General features: G+C 47.6%; 1 protein-coding gene across 1 annotated transcript in view; it reads right to left on the reverse strand.

The window, feature by feature from the left end:
• Nucleotides 1–1,567: 1,567 nt before the first annotated feature.
• The window catches only part of FGD2 (FYVE, RhoGEF and PH domain containing 2), a 28,451-nt gene continuing 12,632 nt past the window's right edge, over nt 1,568–17,386 (reverse strand). Inside the window, exons 10-16 of the mRNA XM_060110179.1 lie at nt 14,493–14,572; nt 14,377–14,407; nt 13,840–13,932; nt 6,457–6,588; nt 3,449–3,595; nt 2,131–2,277; nt 1,568–1,783 (exon numbers count right to left, since the gene is read on the reverse strand). Of these exons, the coding sequence (XP_059966162.1) occupies nt 1,568–1,783; nt 2,131–2,277; nt 3,449–3,595; nt 6,457–6,588; nt 13,840–13,932; nt 14,377–14,407; nt 14,493–14,572 (846 nt within the window). The remainder of the gene's footprint in view (nt 1,784–2,130; nt 2,278–3,448; nt 3,596–6,456; nt 6,589–13,839; nt 13,933–14,376; nt 14,408–14,492; nt 14,573–17,386) is intronic.

A 17,386-nucleotide genomic window follows, 5' to 3' on the forward strand; every position in this document is an offset into this window, starting at 1 on the left:
GTTTCCCTCCCTTTCTTCTTTCCTTGAGGTTGTTTTTCAAACATGTGTGTTTTTCACACACACATCCTATTCCCCCTCTGATCCCTTTCTTGTTTTTTTTCTTCCACTAAAGTGATGAACCATCCTGGTTTGCCTGGAACTGAGAGGTTTCTTGAGACTTAAGACTTTTACTTTTAAAACTAGGAACGTCTGGATGGTTCGTCACTCTATTTGAGCACTCATCACATCTGATATGTTCTACCTTTTATGCATTTATTTTGTTGAATAAGAATATAAACTCCATGAAGGCAGAAATGTTGTCTGTCTCCTTCACTGCTGTACCCCCACTATAGGTACTGCATTTGGCTCAAAGAAGATGCTCAACAAATATTTGTTGAATGAAGGAATGAACTTATGGCCAGGTCAGCCTGGTCCCCAAAGAGATCATGCCAATTAGGTTTTCTTGGGCTTTAAAAAATACCCTAGGGAAGGGAGGTGGCCTCAGGTTGGGGGGTGGGGGTAGGCAAACTGCTGGGCCTAGAAGGGGACAAAGATCTATGACTGGTCTGTCTCACCTTCTTCACGGGCAGAGCCCAGCCGCAGCTGGGCCTGATGGAAGTGGCTTCGGGTGTCAGGGCCCCGGCTGGGGTTCTTGGATGTGGCCTGCTGGTCATTGCCACCCCCTGGTGGTCTCTTATGAAAAAGCAGCCTCACCCATCAGCCAGAGATGCTCCTGCCCTCTCCTCCTGCTCCTACCTTTCCCCTCCTGTCTTTCCCCATTTTCTTCCCTCTTTCCTCTCCTTTTCTGCTCAGCCAATTGCTCTGCTACCCGATGGACAGAGCCTTCACCTTAGTGCACTAGGTTAAAACCTGGCTCAGGCATCCACCAGCTGTGTGACCTTGAGCCAATGACTAAACCTCTCTAAGACTCAGTGTCCTCATCTGGAAAATGGGGATTATAAGTCCTGAAGGTAAAACGAGATAATCCATGTAAAACACTTAGAACAGTGCCTGCCTCAGTAGATGTTTGATATTTGTTATTATTATTAACCTCATGCCTAGCACTTGGTAGTTTGCTTGCTTTGTTCTTCATCTGGATAACCTAGGCTGCACATCAGACTCATATGGGTACTCCTAAAACATACCCATGCCTCTCCATCCCAGACCAGTCAAATCAGAAATCTTTGGTAATGGATCCAGGCATTGCATTGTTTGAATTTTTAGCTTATTTTTATATTTATTTGTTGGTATCTTTTAAAGCTTCCCAGGTGATACATATGTGCAGCCAGCCTGTGAACCACATTGGTGACCAACAGTACTGGGTTACCTGGGACTTTCCTAGTTTTAGCACTGAAAGTCCCACGTTCCAGGAATCCCCTCGGCCCTGGGCAAACTGGGATGCTTCGTCATCCCCTCCCCAAAGGAATGAACCCATGTTTTCTGAATCCCAAATCAGGACATACGGTCTGAACACAGACGACTGGAAATCGATTCTTTGAAAGCTCAGCTTGGGGCAGTGGGTCGGCTGAAGTGTCAGCCCGTGCGCGGCAGGAGCAGGGCTCTGAGGGGGAGAAGGCCCAGCTGTGGCTCAGTCAGACAGGTCCCTGTCGTTGGGCCCCCCGGGGCTCCAGCCGCTGGCCGCCCGCTCCATGGCCTTCACCCAGCGATCCTTCAGCTCCTCGGTTTCGGCCTTGAAGGTATAGAGCTGGCCTGATTGTTGCAGCTGGAAGACCCGGGGGTCCGCCTGGGGCCCAGCGGTCACCTGGTAGCCCAGCAGGGGGATGGAGGTGTGGGCCCGCATGTCCTGGGAGGGGAGGGCAGAGCTGTGGGCCGCTGTCCTCCCATTCGGCGCCACTGCCTCAGATGGCCGTTTGGAAGGTACCAGGCACATACCTGCCTCTTGCCCCGCAAAAACCCATGAAGTGGGGTGGGGTGGCAGGAGGGCATTGAGGAAGAGGACTGGTCACCCCCTGAGGGCAAAGCAGTCGTGACCTGGAGTCTGGGCCCAGCTCTGAAAGCCACTAACCCTGTGGCTTGAGGGAACCAGGTCCTCACTGAGCCTCATCTGACTTATGGGGCCAACAGTACTCACCCCCACCGCCACCCCTGACACACACACATACTGTGAGGAGGGGCGGGGCATGGCATTACCTGAGGGGCAGCATAGACATAGAGCACGAGGGGGTCATCCCGGGGGATCACGCACCAGCCCCGGGACCCACTCTTGCCCCACTTGTCCCCAAGGAGCTGTAGGAAGCTGCACATTAGGCTCTGCTCGGACCCCGCCGCAGCTCCTTTCTGAAACCAGAGAGAGGGACTGTCAGGGAACAGGGCACCCACTACCTGACAGATGTCGGTCATTAGAAATCACTCTTTCTAAACCTTTCGGCAACCCTGCAAGGAGGTGTTATTTGTCCCTGAGGCTCAGAGAGGTCCCATCAGGGACTTGCAGTCACAGAGCTGGCCAGTGGCAGAGCTGCAGTCAAACCTCAGCCAGCCTGACCTCTGCGCAGGTGCTGGGAGGGCTTATCCCCTGAGAGCTGCCCCAGGGAACAGAATTGGAGCCTGAAAAGGGGCAGACCATTCCCTCTCTCCAGGAGCAAAAGCTGTGTGGTATGGTCTAGTGATGGGGGAGGGCATGGGCAGGGCCGGGGCCTAAAAGAATGAGGGAGGATTGGAGAGTGGGCAGATGTCAGTGGAAAGGAACCAACTTGAACCTGGGAGCTGAGTTCAGCTGGAATAGACTGGGGTCTTCTCCCACCTCCCAAGGACAGTGGGATGTCAACCTGGCTTCAATGAGGGAGTGGCAGAGGGGCGGGGGTGACCAGTGTCTGGGCTCGGTGCTAGTGCCCCAGAGGTGCTGACCAGCAGTGGGAGTGCCTGGCGGGGGGGAGTGGCTCAGCCCCAAGGACAGCAGAGAACATCTGTGGTAGAGATCAGAGAGCTGGTTCCTAACTCGCTGTGTGACCTTGGATGAGTCACTTCTCTGGGCCTGGGTCTCCAGCCAGCTGGTCCCTGAAGTCCCTTCCAATTACAATGGAGTCTCCAGGCTGCCTCTTCCCTGCAGTGGGACTCTGACCTGCAGCCTCAGTATCCCCATCTGTAAAATGGAATCAGCCGCACCAGCTCTTTTCACCTCCTGGGACTGCTAGGGCAGGGCATGGGGATGTGAACAGGAGTGGTCCAGGGGGCCGTGCGATTATCGGATGAGGATGCAGAGGAAAGGTGGAGAGCCTGGGCCATAGCCTGGAGCCAAAAGTTGCTTCTATTTGGTGACAGGCCCAGCTCTGTTTTATTTGGCCAGGGCCGGGCTGGGGTGGGGGGGTGTTCTGTCGGGGGGCTGTCTGTGGGCAGAGAGAGAAGGACAGGGAGTGTGACCACGGCAGGCTTGCTCCTCAGCACTGAGGACAGTGCCAGCACTTGGTGAGGCCGTGCACACATTTGCCTAGTAGAGGAAACCGGCCCTCACCTCCAGGATGCCACGCCTCTTGTCCTCCTTGTCCTCAGGGAGCACGTTTCCGGTGAGGAACGCATAGCAGTCTAAGCAGACTCGGTTGGGCCTGTTGTCATCGTATTTGAGTTCAGCCCGGTAGTCGGAGCACCTGGCACACACCACCTGGGGGAAGACAGGCAGGAGAGGCTTGGGGGCTGAGGTGAGGCATGGAGGTCCCCGTTCGTGCCTTGGCCCAGGAGGTGAGGACGTGAGAGCAACCCGAGACCGGAGGAAGAAAAAGAAAGCTTCAGGAGAGAGATGGAGGCAGAGCTGGGCACCCCCTGCGCTGGCAGAGGCCCAGCCGCCTGGAGGCTGCAGTGCAGGGGGAGAGGGCCCGCAGCTGGGGGCTCGAGGCCTGGCCCCCACTGCGGGAGCTCAACCTCTCTCCCTTCACGTTCCCCGTTGTGAGGGCAGCTACTGATCCCGGGGGCTTGACCTGCGCACACCCCTTGCATCTGATCACTTCTCTGAGTGCTCTCTCTCCCCTCTGCCATCTCACATGACTCCCAGCAACCCCACCAGGTGACCAGCCCTGGGACTTTTACTCTCACCTGCAACGAGGGGACAGTGACTTGACGAAGGCCACAGAGCTCTCTGGCAGCAACTGGCCCTCCTCAAACAGAAGGTGTCTTTACCGTTCTACAGTTTAGCATTAAGAGTCATGCAGATTTTGCAGTCCACCCAATCCTAGAGTCAAACATGTTCTGATACAAAAATGATGGGCTGGCTGTTTTTGCCAGGAAGACCCGCCATGTGGAGTCTGTGGAGTGGCGCCCGGCCCCCAGCCCACCACGGAGACGTCCCCAAGAAGGCCATCACAGATCAGGCTGGGGAGACCGGGTGAAAGAGGCATGAGGAAACCTGGGGAGAAACACAGGCACTGCAGGATGTGACTTCCAGGAAGACTGGAGTGTCACAGTGAGTCCAGGATGTGGGATTGGAAATGGGGGCAAGAGATAGAGACTTGGACGAAGGGTTATTCATCAGGAAGCCAGTCTGTGTGCCCAGCACAGCACGTGGCCTGGGAGGGAGCCACAGGGGACGGCCTGGGCTTGCCCCACCGTCACCAGGATTCCTGTCTGGCAGGCGGGGAGGCAGAAACTGGGCACCCATCCACAGAAAGGATGACTCACAGAGTACAAAGGTTCGTATGGGCAGGAGAAACCCCAGAATCGGGTGCCTCATACAGTCCCACACACAGGGCTTCAGCTACCTTGAGAATATTTTATTTTGTTTTATATTGAGATTTAAGTTTTTTAAATACAATTAGCATGTATTTATTTTCTCTTCTCTCCTCTACCAACTTTTTATTTTGAAAAATTTCAAACCTGAAGACAAGTTGAAAGAATAATACAGTGATACCCCCACCACCAAATTCATGAATTGTGAACATTTTTGCCACTTTTGATTTCTCCCTCTCTCCCTTTCTCTCTCTCTCTCTCTATATATATATATATACATATATATACACACACACACACACACATACATATATATGTTTTTTCTGAACCATTTGAGTTTAAATTATAGTCATCATGTCACATCACCCTTAAATATGTAGCTGGTGTCTCCTAAGAACAAGGGCATTCTCCTCCCTATCTACGATGTCATGATCACACACAGGAAATTTAACATCGATACAATATTGTTACCTATATATGTTTCATAATCAAATTTCCCCCAATGGTCCCAGTAATGACTTTTGTTTCTGGTTCTGTTTTTCCCACCCAGGATTCGATCAAGGATCATACATTTCATTTAGTTCTCAGAATATTTTATTTCTTTTTGTCCCTGGAAGGCAGGTACATGGGTGTTGTTATATTATTCTTTGTGCCTCTTTGTATTTCTTAACTATTTAAAATATTTTTTTAGAAACTACTTACAAAGTTACAAGTGTGAGTAGACTCAACTCTTATTTACTGATGTGACTCACCGAAAATGGAAACTAATCCCCAGATCCTTTCTATTTGGCTGTGGTATGAAACTCACTTACACCTGAACATAGGTGTGTCCCAGTCCTAGAAATTTACTTTGTGTCCTGATTGCAGTTTAACACATTTGGGGACGCCTCACTGACTGGCCCCAACCTGCCCAGCTGGTCTCCTCCTGTCCCCCGAGGTCATTAAAGACGGAGGTCATTAAAGGGCTTCTCTGTTTGCAGAGTAAATGGAGAGGGTTGTAATGTCAACAGAGAACAGCTCAAGTACAGCAAGTGCTTAAAAAGCAAAGCAAGATCTGCCTCTGATAACTGGGCCTGAGCTGACAAGAGGGAGGAGTGGTTCCTTCCTCAATCAGCTGGTGGCTGTTCCTCTGAGTGAGGCTGCCCAAGTGATTGAGGAGGGGGAAGGAAAGGGGGACAAAGAGAGGGAAGGGGGTGAACCTTCTTTTGTTGAGTCCTCACTACCACCCTGGAGGTAGGTGTTACTAATCCCCATTGTACAGGTGAGGAAGCTGAGGCTTGAACCTGGCGGGCAGAGTTAGCAGAAGAACCGAGCAGGTGCTGGAGTGCTGAGGGTTTGCCAAGAAGAGGAGGGGACAGTTAGCTGAGATTGGTCAAGAAAAGAGGACGGTGAGGGGTGGGTGAGTAACAGGCGTGGGGCTAATGAGGTGGTGGATGAAAGGCCTGACAGGGGCTGAAGGATTTGGGTGCCCCCACCCTGGAACTGGAGACCATTTCCTGGTGCTGGGCCCTGGGGGTCTTGGGAAATGATGGTGAGGAAGCAGATGAATGAATAGGATCAGCTTTGGGGAGTGTCTTGAGCAGGTCGCTTAACCTGTCTGAGCCTCACGTCCTACCTGCAGAACGGGGCGAACAGCCGACCTGCTTCACACGTGGGCACCATGAGGTCCAAACAAGGTAACTCACACACCTGGCACAGTTAGCGCCCAGTGCTTCTGGCTGTACCAGTTGAAGCGGGCAGGGTTGGCAGGGATGGGAGGGCAGGGCCTGAGCTGGGAAGGCAGAGGCCGAGGTGGGTACTCACGTAGCCGCAGGCCCGGCAGTGGTGGCGGCGGCGCATCAGGGCGTTGAAGGGCTCCTGGCAGCGCATACACATGGTCACCATCTTGTCACGGACCCACTGCGGTGCCCGGAGGCCCAGCTTCTCGGACTGCAGCTGTGAGGTGGCAGGGTGGGCACTTCAGGACCCCCTGTACCCACCTGCTTGTGGCAGAGATTATGTGTGCTATGTTTCCCAGTGGCTTCCACACGAAGCGGACTGGACGAATGAAGACCATGTAAAGGGGAGGTCAGTTACTATGAGTCCTATTTTACAGGTGAGGAAACTGAGCCCCAGAGAGATCAAGGGACTCAGCAAAGACACCCAGCAGGCCAGAGTTCAGAGCTCAGATCTGAAATCAAGTCACAGACGCTCTCCATAACTACCACCCCACCTGCCTTCCACCTTCCCTTGGTCTCACGTTTTTCAGGCACTTTCAAAACCCAAACCTGGACGTGCGCTCACTCCCTCTTGCGAGAACAACCGAATCACGACTAACTGCTGAACAATCATTGACAGGAAGACAATGGAATTCGCCAAAAAAGATACCCCACATCCAAAGACAAAGGAGAAGCCACAATGAGACAGTAGGAGGGGCGCAATCACAGTAAAATCAAATCCCGTAACTGCTGGGTGGTGACTCACAACACTTATACCACAGAAGTCCACCCACTGGAGTGAAGGTTCTGAGCCCCATGTCAGGCTTCCCAACCTGGGGGTCCGGCAACAGGAGGAGGAATTCCTAGAGAATCAGAGTTTGAAGGCTAGTGGGATTTGATTGCAGGACTTCGACAGGACTGGGGGAAACAGAGACTCCACTCTTGGAGGGCACACACAAAGTAGTGTGCGCATCAGGACCCAGGGGAAGGAGCAGTGACCCCATAGGAGACTGAACCAGACCTACCTGCTAGTGTTGGAGGGTCTCCTGCAGAGGTGGGGGGTGGCTATAGCTCACCATGAGGACAAGGACACTGGCAGCAGAAGTTCTGGGAAGCACTCCTTGGCATGAGCCCTCCCAGGGTCTGCCATTAGCCCCACCAAAGAGCTGGGTAGGCTCCAGTGTTGGGTCGCCTCAGGCCAAACAACCAACAGGGAGGGAACCCAGCCCCACCCATCAGTAGACAAGTGAATTAAAGTTTTACTGAGCTCTGCCCACCAGAGCTCAACACCCAGCTCTACCCACCACCAGTCCCTCCCACCAGGAAGCTTGCACAAGCCTCTTAGATAGCTTCATCCACCAGAGGGCAGACAGCAGAAGCAAGAACTACAATTCTGCAGCCTGTGGAAGGAAAACCACATTCACAGAAAGATAGACAAAATGAAAAGGCAGAGGACTTTGTACCAGATGAAGGAACAAGATAAAACCCAAGAAAAACAACTAAATGAAGTGCAGATAGGCAACCTTCCAGAAAAAGCATTCAGAATAATGACAGTGAAGATGAACCAGGACCTCGGAAAAAGAATGGAGGCAAAGATCGAGAAGATGCAAGAAATGTTTAACAAAGACCTGGAAGAATTAAAGAACAAACAAACAGATGAACAATACAATAACTGAAATGAAAAATACACTAGAAGGAATCAATAGCAGAATAACTGAGGCAGAAGAATGGATAAGTGACCTGGAAGACAGAATGGTGGAATTCACTGCTGCAGAACAGAATAAAGAGAAAAGAATGAAAAGAAATGAAGACAGCCTAAGAGACCTCTGGGACAACATTAAATGCAACAACATTTGCATTATAGGGGTCCCAGAAGGAGAAGAGAGAGAGAAAGGTCCTGAGAAAATATTTGAAGAGATTATAGTCGAAACTTCCCTAACATGGGAAAGGAAATAGCCACCCAAGTCCAGGAAGCACAGAGAGTCCCAGGCAGGAAAAACCCAAGCAGAAACTCGCCAAGACACATAGTAATCAAACTGACAAAAATTAAAGACAAAGAAAAATTATTGAAAGCAACGAGGGAAAAATGACAAATAACATACAAGGGAACTCCCATAATGTTAATAGTTGATTTCTCAGCAGAAACTCTACAAGCCAGACGGGAGTGGCATGATATATTTAAAGTGATGAAAGGGAAGAACCTACAACCAAGATTACTCTACCTGGCAAGGATCTCATTCAGATTCAGTGGAGAAATCAAAAGCTTTACAGACAAGCAAAAGCTAAGGGAATTCAGCACCACCAAACCAGCTCTACAACAAATGCTAAAGGAACTTCTCTAAGTGGGAAACACAAGAGAAGAAAAGGGCCTACAAAAACAATTAAGAAAATGGTAATAGGAACATACATATCGACAATTACCTTAAACGTGAATGGATTAAATGTTCCAACCAAAAGACACAGGCTCGCTGAATGGATACAAAAACAATACCCATATATATCTTGTCTACAAGAGACCCACTTCAGACCTAGGGACACATACAGACTGAAAGTGAGGGGATGGAAAAAGATATTCCATGCAAATGGAAATCAAAAGAAAGCTGGAGTAGCAATACTCATATCAGATAAAATAGACTTTAAAATAAAGAATGTTACAAGAGACAAGGAAGGATACTACATAATGATCAAGGGATCAATCCAAGAAGAAGCTATAGCAATTATAAATATATATGCACCCAACATAGGAGCACCTCAATACATAAGGCAACTGCTAACAGCTATAAAAGAGGAAATCAACAGTAACACAATAATAGTGGGGGACTTTAACACCTCACTTACACCAGTGGACAGATCATCCAAACAGAAAATTAATAAGGAAACCCAAGCTTTAAATGACACAATAGACCAGATAGATTTAATTGATATTTATAGCACACTCCATCCAAAAACAGCAGATTACACTTTCTTCTCAAGTGCACAGGGAACATTCTCCAGGATAGATCACATCTTGGGTCACAACTCAAGCCTCGGTAAATTTAAGAAAATTGAAATCATATCAAGCATCTTTTCTGACCACAACGGTATGAGATTAGAAAGCAATCACAGGGAAAAAACCGTAAAAAAACACAAACACATGGAGGCTAAACAATATGTTACTAAGTAACCAAGAGATCACTGAAGAAATCAAAGAGGAAATCACAAAATACCTAGAGACATATTACAACAAAAACATGACAATCCAAAACCTATGGGATGCAGCAAAAGCAGTTCTAAGAAGGAAGTTTATAGCAATACAAGCCTACCTCAAGAAGCAAGAAACATCTCAAATAAACAATCTAACCTTACACCTAAAGGAACTAGAGAAAGAAGAACAAACAAAACCCAAAGTTAGTATAAGGAAAGAAATCATAAAGATCAGAGCAGAAATAAATGAAATAGAAACAAAGAAAACAATAGCACAGATCAATAAAACTAAAAGCTGGTTCTTTGAGAAGATGAACAAAATTGATAAACCTTTAGCCAGACTCATCAAGAAAAAGAGGGAGAGGACTCAAATCAATAAAATTAGAAATGAGAAAGGAGAAGTTACAACGGACAGCGCAGAAATACAAAAGCATCATAAGAGACCACTACAAGCAACTCCATGCCAATAAAATGGACAACCTGGAAGAAATGGACAAATTCTTAGAAAGGTATAACCTTCCAAGACCGAACCAGGAAGAAACAGAAAATATGAACAGACCAATCACAAGTAATGAAATTGAAACTGTGATTAAAAATCTTACAACAAACAGAAGTCCAGGACCAGATGGCCTCACAGGTGAATTCTATCAAACATTTAGAGAAGAGCTAACACCCATCCTTCTCAAACTCTTCCAAAATACTGCAGAGGAAGGAACACTCCCAAACTCATTCTATGAGGCCACCATCACGCTGATACCAAAACCAGACAAAGATACTAACAAAAAAAGAAAACTACAAACCAATATCACTGATGAATATAGATGCAAAAATCCTCAACAAAATACTAGCAAACAGGGCTTCCCTGGTGGCACAGTGGTTAAGAGTCTGCCTGCCGATGCAGGGGACATGGGTTTGTGCCCTGGTCCGGGAAGATCCCACATGCTGTGGAGCGCCTGGGCCCGTGAGCCATGGGTGAGCCATGGCCGCTGGGCCTGCATGTCCAGAGCCTGTGCTCTGCAATGGGAGAGGCCACAACAGTGAGAGGCCCGCGTACCGCAGGGGAAAAAAAAAAAAAATACTAGCAAACAGAACGCAACAACACATTAAAAGGATCATACACCATGATCAAGTGGGATTTATCCCAGGGATGCAAGAATTCTTCAATATATGCAAATCAATCAATGGGATACACCATATTAACAAATTGAAGAAGAAAAATCATATGATCATCTCAATAGATGCAGAAAAAGGTTTTGACAAAATTCAACACCCATTTATGATAAAAACTCTCCAGAAAGTGGGCATAGAGGGAAATTACCTCAACATAATAAAGGCCATATAAGACAAACCCAGAGCAAACATCATTCTCAATGGTGAAAAACTGGAAGCATTTCCTCTAAGATCAGGGACAAGACAAGGATGTCTACTCTCGCCACTATTATTCAACATAGTTTTGGAAGTCCTACCCATGGCAATCAGAGAGGAAAAAGAAATAAAAGGAATACAAATTGGAACAGAAGAAGTAAATCTGTCACTGTTTGAAGATGACATGATACTATACATAGAGAATCCTAAAGATGCCACCAGAAAACTACTAGAGCTAATCAATGAATCTAGTAAAGTTTCAGGATACAAAGTTAATGCACAGAAACCTCTTGCATTCCTATATACTAACAATGAAAGATCAGAAAGAGAAATTAAGGAAACAATCCCATTCACCATTGCAACAAAAGTAATAAAATACCTAGGAATAAACCTACTTAAGGAGGTAAAAGACCTGTACTCAGAAAACTATAAGACACTGATGAAAGAAATCAAAGATGACACAAACAGATGGAGAGATATACCATGTTCTTGGATTGGAAGAATCAATATTGTGAAAGTGACTATACTACCCAAAGCAATCTACAGATTCAGTGCAGTTCCTATCAAATTACCAGTGGCATTTTTTACAGAACTAGAAAAAAAAAATCTTAAAATTTGTATGGAGACATAGAAGACCCCGAATAGCCAAAGCAGTTTTGCAGGAAAAAAACGGAGCTGGAGGAATCAGACTCCCTGACTTCAGAATATACTACAAAGCTACAGTAATCAAGACAATATGGTACTGGCACAAAAACAGAAATACAGATCAATGGAACAGGATAGAAAGCCCAGAGATAAACCCACACACCTATGGTCAACTAATCTATGACAAAGGAGGCAAGGATATACAATGGAGAAAAGACAGTCTCTTCAATAAGTGGTTCTGGGAAAACTGGACAGCTACATGTAAAAGAATGAAATTAGAACACTCCCTAATACCATACACAAAAATAAACTCAAAGTGGATTAGAGACCTAAATGTAAGACTGGATACTATAAAACTCTTAGAGGAAAACATAGGAAGAACACTCTTTGACATAAATCACAGCAAGATCTTTTTTGATCCACCTCCTAGAGTAATGGAAATAAAAACAAAAATAAACAAATGGGACCTAATGAAACTTAAAAGCTTTTGCAAAGCAAAGGAAACTACAAACAAGATGAAAAGACAACTCTCAGAATGGGAGAAAATATTTGCAAACGAATCAATGGACAAAGGATTAATCTCCAAAATATATAAACAGCTCATGCCATTCAATATTAAAAAAACAAACAACCCAATCAAAAAATGGGCAGAAGACCTAAATAGACATTTCTACAAAGAAGACATACAGATGGCCAAGAAGCACATGAGAAGCTGCTCAACATCACTAATTATTAGAAAAATGAAAATCAAAACTACAATGTGGGGCTTCCCTGGTGGCGCAGTGGTTGAGAGTCTTCCTGCCAATGCAGGGGACACAGGTTCGTGCCCCGGTCCAGGAAGATCCCACATGCTGCGGAGTGGCTGGGCCCGTGAGCCATGGCTGCTGAGCCTGCGCATCCGGAGCCTGTGCTCCACACGGGAGAGGCCACAACAGTGAGAGGCCCGCATACCGCGAAAAAAAAAAAAAAACTACAATGAGGTATCACCTCACATCAGTTAGAATGGGTATCATCAGAAAATCTGCAAACAGCAAATGTTGGAGAGGGTGTGGAGAAAAGAGAACCCTCTTGCACTGTTGGTGGGAATGTAAATTGATACAGCCACTACGGAGAACAGTATGAAAGCTCCTTAAAAAACTAAAAATAGAACTATCTTATGACCCAGCAATCCCACTACTGGGCATATACCCAGAGAAAACCATAATTCAAAAAGACACATGCACCCCAATGTTCATTGCAGCACTATTTACAATAGCCAGGTCATGGAAGCAACCTAAATGCCCACTGACAGACGAATGGATAAAGAAGATGTGGTACATATATACAATGGAATAGTGCTCAGCCATAAAAAGGAACAAAATTGGGTCGTTTGTAGAGATGTGGATGGATCTAGAGACTGTCATACAGAGTGAAGTAAGACAGAAAAACAAGTATTGTATATTAATGCATATATGTGGAACCTAGAAAAATGGTACAGATGAACTGGTTTGCAGGGCAGAAATAGAGACACAGATGTAGAGAACAAACATATGGACACCAAGGGGGGAAAGTGGCGGGGGTGGGGGAGTGGTGGTGGGATGAATTAGGAGATTGGGATTGACGTGTATACACTAATATGTATAAAATAGATTAATAAGAACCTGCTGTATAAAAAATAAATAAAATTTAAATTTAAAATCCGATCCCCCCAAAAAAAAGAAATGTTGGGAGATGGTTCTCCTAGGGTCTCTTGTGTTTCCTTTTTTCTGGACTGTCTTTTCAAGAATCTTCCTATAGCAATCAGCCTTGAAAATAGATGTTGTCTCTCTAGAGCATAGGGCAGACATGCTCACTGCACATTACAAAAGATTCAGGGACAGATTTGCTTTTATTTGCTGACATAGTCAATTCTGATTCTTTCAAACTGAGGACCAGTCCCTGCCCTTGGAGCATGAATTAATAGAGATAAATGAAGAACTCTTGGAAGATAGCAAAAAAAAAAAAAGAAAAAAGAAAAACCCAAACCTGCACACACACCACCCCCACAGCCTGAGTTATACATATAGATGTAAAATCCTTCCTAGGGGTAGTTGCACATAAAGCCTCCCAAAGGAATTTTTTGCTAATGGGGGAATCTTTGGCATTGAGTTTCTGAGTAGGGTGATGTTGGCGTGTGTGAGCTTCCCCTGATTCCTTCAAATCATTCATGGTGGGTGACACTCTCCAGCCCTCCAAGCTGGCCTAGGTAGAACAAAGAGAGGGAATCATTCCTGTGTAAGGCTGGTGGCTCCAGGAGGGATACAGAGCCTTCATTTACCTCCTGCTCCTGGGTGTCTCCCTCAGGGCTCTGGACCGCAGCTTTGAAGGTTTCATTCCGCTTCTCGATTTGGTCAATGGCGGCTTGGCAGGCCTGGGGCAGGTGGCGGAGCACAGGGAGGTGGTTAGTGGGGTGGCAAGAAGGGCTTGCTCATCTGTGAATCCATCTACACATTCCACAAACATTGCTAAAAGCCTACTGGTTGCTAGACGTTAGATTCTAAGTGTACATTGCCTGATTTAAGGGAGGAGAAAATATTAGACCCAGATTACAGATGTGAAAACTGAGGCTCAGAGACATTAAGTGACTTGCCCCAGGCCACCCAGCTAGGCAGTGAGAGGCAGCAAGATTTGAACCCAGGTCTGACTCCAACTACTACAGAGCAACTTTGAGGAAGAACAGGGAGCAAGCAGGCGGGTGTGCACTCACACACACACACACACACACACACACACACACACACACACAGCATCCCTCTCTCCCCCGCAGCCTGGGTAGGGAGGTCAGAATCCTAGGGGCCCTGGAGCATTCTGATACCTGCAACCAGGAGATCATTTCCTCCTGGGACCTGCTCGGAAAGTGAACACAGGTGTTGAGGAGAGCAGCCCCTCGTAGTTTTCCCATCTCGCCCGGCCCTCAGCCTGCCTGCCTACCGGGCCTGCAGCTCCAGGGTGCGCTGCTTCCCGGACACCAGGAAGGAGTGGGGGAACTCGGCGTCAGTCAGCTCCCGCACCTGCTCGGAATGGGAGGGAGAGACTGCTCAGACTCGCCCACCCGCCCCCCAGGCACTGTGGCAGGGAGGTAGGTGAACTGTGCCCCAAGGACAAGTCAAATTAGAGACAAGGATAGGGAGCTTGTTCAACTACTCCCTAATCCCATCAAGCCAAGCAAATGCGCCTGCAACCTGGCCTCGCTCTGTACAGCAAATGAGACTTAGGGCTCCTGGAACTTTAGCAGGTAAGTTGGCCCAGTGTGAGGAAGGGGTGACAGCTCCTGACAAAGGAATCACCCAAAATGGAAACTGGGTCACAAATTGGGTTTGGGGACACAGCTTTTTCAAGACCAGATGTACGGCCTAGAACAAGACCTTTTTACCCCATAGAGTGAATGGAGGAATCGATCACCCAATTCACAGATCCAACAGACCCCCCACTTCCTGTCTTCTACCATCCTTGTCCCAGAACTCCACAGGTCCCGAGTCCGTTATGAAAGCCGCCCGTCACAGAGCACCTACTATGTGACAGCCACTGAGCACCCCACACATGGTCTCATTTAATCAGCACAACTGCTGAACCCACTAATCAATTCTAATGCTTAATGGTCATCATGTGCCCCTGAAGGCAGTGCCTGTCAACAGCTACAGACCCCTGGCACAGCTGAATTTATGGTTACCTACCAGTTTACAAGAAATATGGGGGACCGAGGGACATGCTGAATGACACCACAGGGGTGCGGTCAGCGAAATCCAGACTGTGAGAAACTCTACCAGAGAAATGATCTGATTTCTTCAACTAATAAATGAGAGAAAAACTAGGAGAGGGAGGTATAATGGATAAAAGGGGATGTAAGAAGCATATTACAAATGATTCAAACAGATCAGCTGTGAGAAGACAATTATGAGACAGTCAAGGAAAACTAAGGGATCTTAATGTTATTAAATAATTATCATTAATTTGTTAGATGTAATAATGGTACTGTTGGCAACTTTTAGGGCAAAAAAAGAGTTCTTCTTTCTTTTTTTTTTTTTTTTTTCTTTTTGCGGTATGCGGGCCTCTCACTGTTGTGGCCTCTCCCGTTGCGGAGCACAGGCTCTGGATGCGCAGGCCCAGCGGCCATGGCTCACGGGCCCAGCCGCTCCGCGGCATATGGGATCCTCCCAGACCGGGGCACGAACCCGTATCCCCTGCATCGGCAGGCGGACTCTTAACCACTGCGCCACCAGGGAGGCCCGAGTTCTTATTTCTTAAAGAGACATACTGAAGTATTTATAGGTGAAATGATTATGTGTCTGAGATTTGCTCTTATAAAATCCATTAGAAAAGGGGATTAAGAGGGGGATTGCTGAGGAAACCAGTTTTAGCCAGGTGATGAGTATATGGGGGTTCATTGTACCATTTTCTCAGCTTAAAAGTGTCCAGAATAAAAAGTTAAAGAAAATCTTCACAACAGTCTGGACAGGTAGATACTATCACCCTCATTTGGGAGATGAGAAAATGAAGATCAGAGAGGGCAAGAGACCTGCTTGAGGTCACACAGCATCTAAAGAGCATAATGAAGATTCAAATTCAGGTTTTTGGTCCCCAAGGGTAAAGCAGAAGCACATCTATTTCCACCCCACTCCCAGAGCCCAGTAAGCACAGACTTCTCCCAGGCAATGTGGAGACAGTGTCACAAAGGGAAGCTAAGATACAGACCTAGAGCCCAAGGGCCTAGCATGGAGGAACTTTGTTGTCACTGAATCCACCTGACATGTGGGCCCCTCTGCTGGCTCCCTGTCATGAGGTGACCAGGCCTTGGCACACTTTCAGGCGGCCCACCACACCTCAGAGAGCATGACTCTGGGAACATTCTTCCTCATGTTAGGCCTAGTCTACCTCTCGGGCCCACAGAACCAGTCCATTCCCTCTAGAAGGGGCCTGATGTGATTTGCACTTGATACCCTTGACAATGGGGAAGCTCTAAGGGTTTATAAATGGAGAAGCTCATGTGGAGAGAGGTGTTTGGGAAAGCCACTCCAGCAGCTATGTATAAGGGTCGAAGGGCTGGGGAAAATAGGACAAACCAGCAGCCCAGAGGCTGGTAGGGAGGGATACCCTGAATGGTCCATGCCTGCCTGGAGAGAGAAAAGGTTTCTACCTGGGGAACAGTATCAGGAATCTGGCAAGACTCCATGCCTGATTGGGTGAAGGAGAGGGGAGAGAGAAAAGAAGGGAGAAATCTAAGGTCTGGAGTCCACGGCCAGGAAGAAACATGATGCTTTTAATAGAAAAAGGGGAACTGGGAAGAGCCCCTGACCTGAGGGACCACCTCTGCAGAGGGGCAGGATGAAGGTTTCTAGAGGACAATTCCCCGAGCTCCGCAATACCCAGGCTCAACCACCAGACTTGGCCAGTTCAGGCCCCTGCCAGCCCACACAGTGCCTTTGTGCTAATTAGAGAAAGACACCCCTTCCTCAAAACACTTTACTGACATCTGTTGGCAAACTGGCGTAACATTCAGTCAAGTGTCTGGTTTGTTGAACCAGACACTTGACTGCCATCTGCCGGACAGTGAGAACTGTAAATATGCAATCTATGCTGTCGTCTGTGGATGAGGTGTGCTCATCTTAGTTGAGGTGTGCTCGCACAGTGCACAACCTGCACAGTTGTCCATGGAGACGCCGAGTACATATGTACCCTTACCCCTTCCTTCTTCCCAGGCTGGCCCTGTACAGGATGGCACAACGATAGGACCAAGTCAGACCCTGGGGGGCGAATCAGCTGCTGAGAACTAGGCCTCCTTGACACTCAGGGAGGAGGAGGCCAGGGGGTCACAGCCAGTGGGAGCC

This window comes from Mesoplodon densirostris, chromosome 10 (assembly GCF_025265405.1).
Source record: "Mesoplodon densirostris isolate mMesDen1 chromosome 10, mMesDen1 primary haplotype, whole genome shotgun sequence".
Classification (NCBI taxonomy): Eukaryota; Metazoa; Chordata; class Mammalia; order Artiodactyla; family Ziphiidae; genus Mesoplodon; species Mesoplodon densirostris.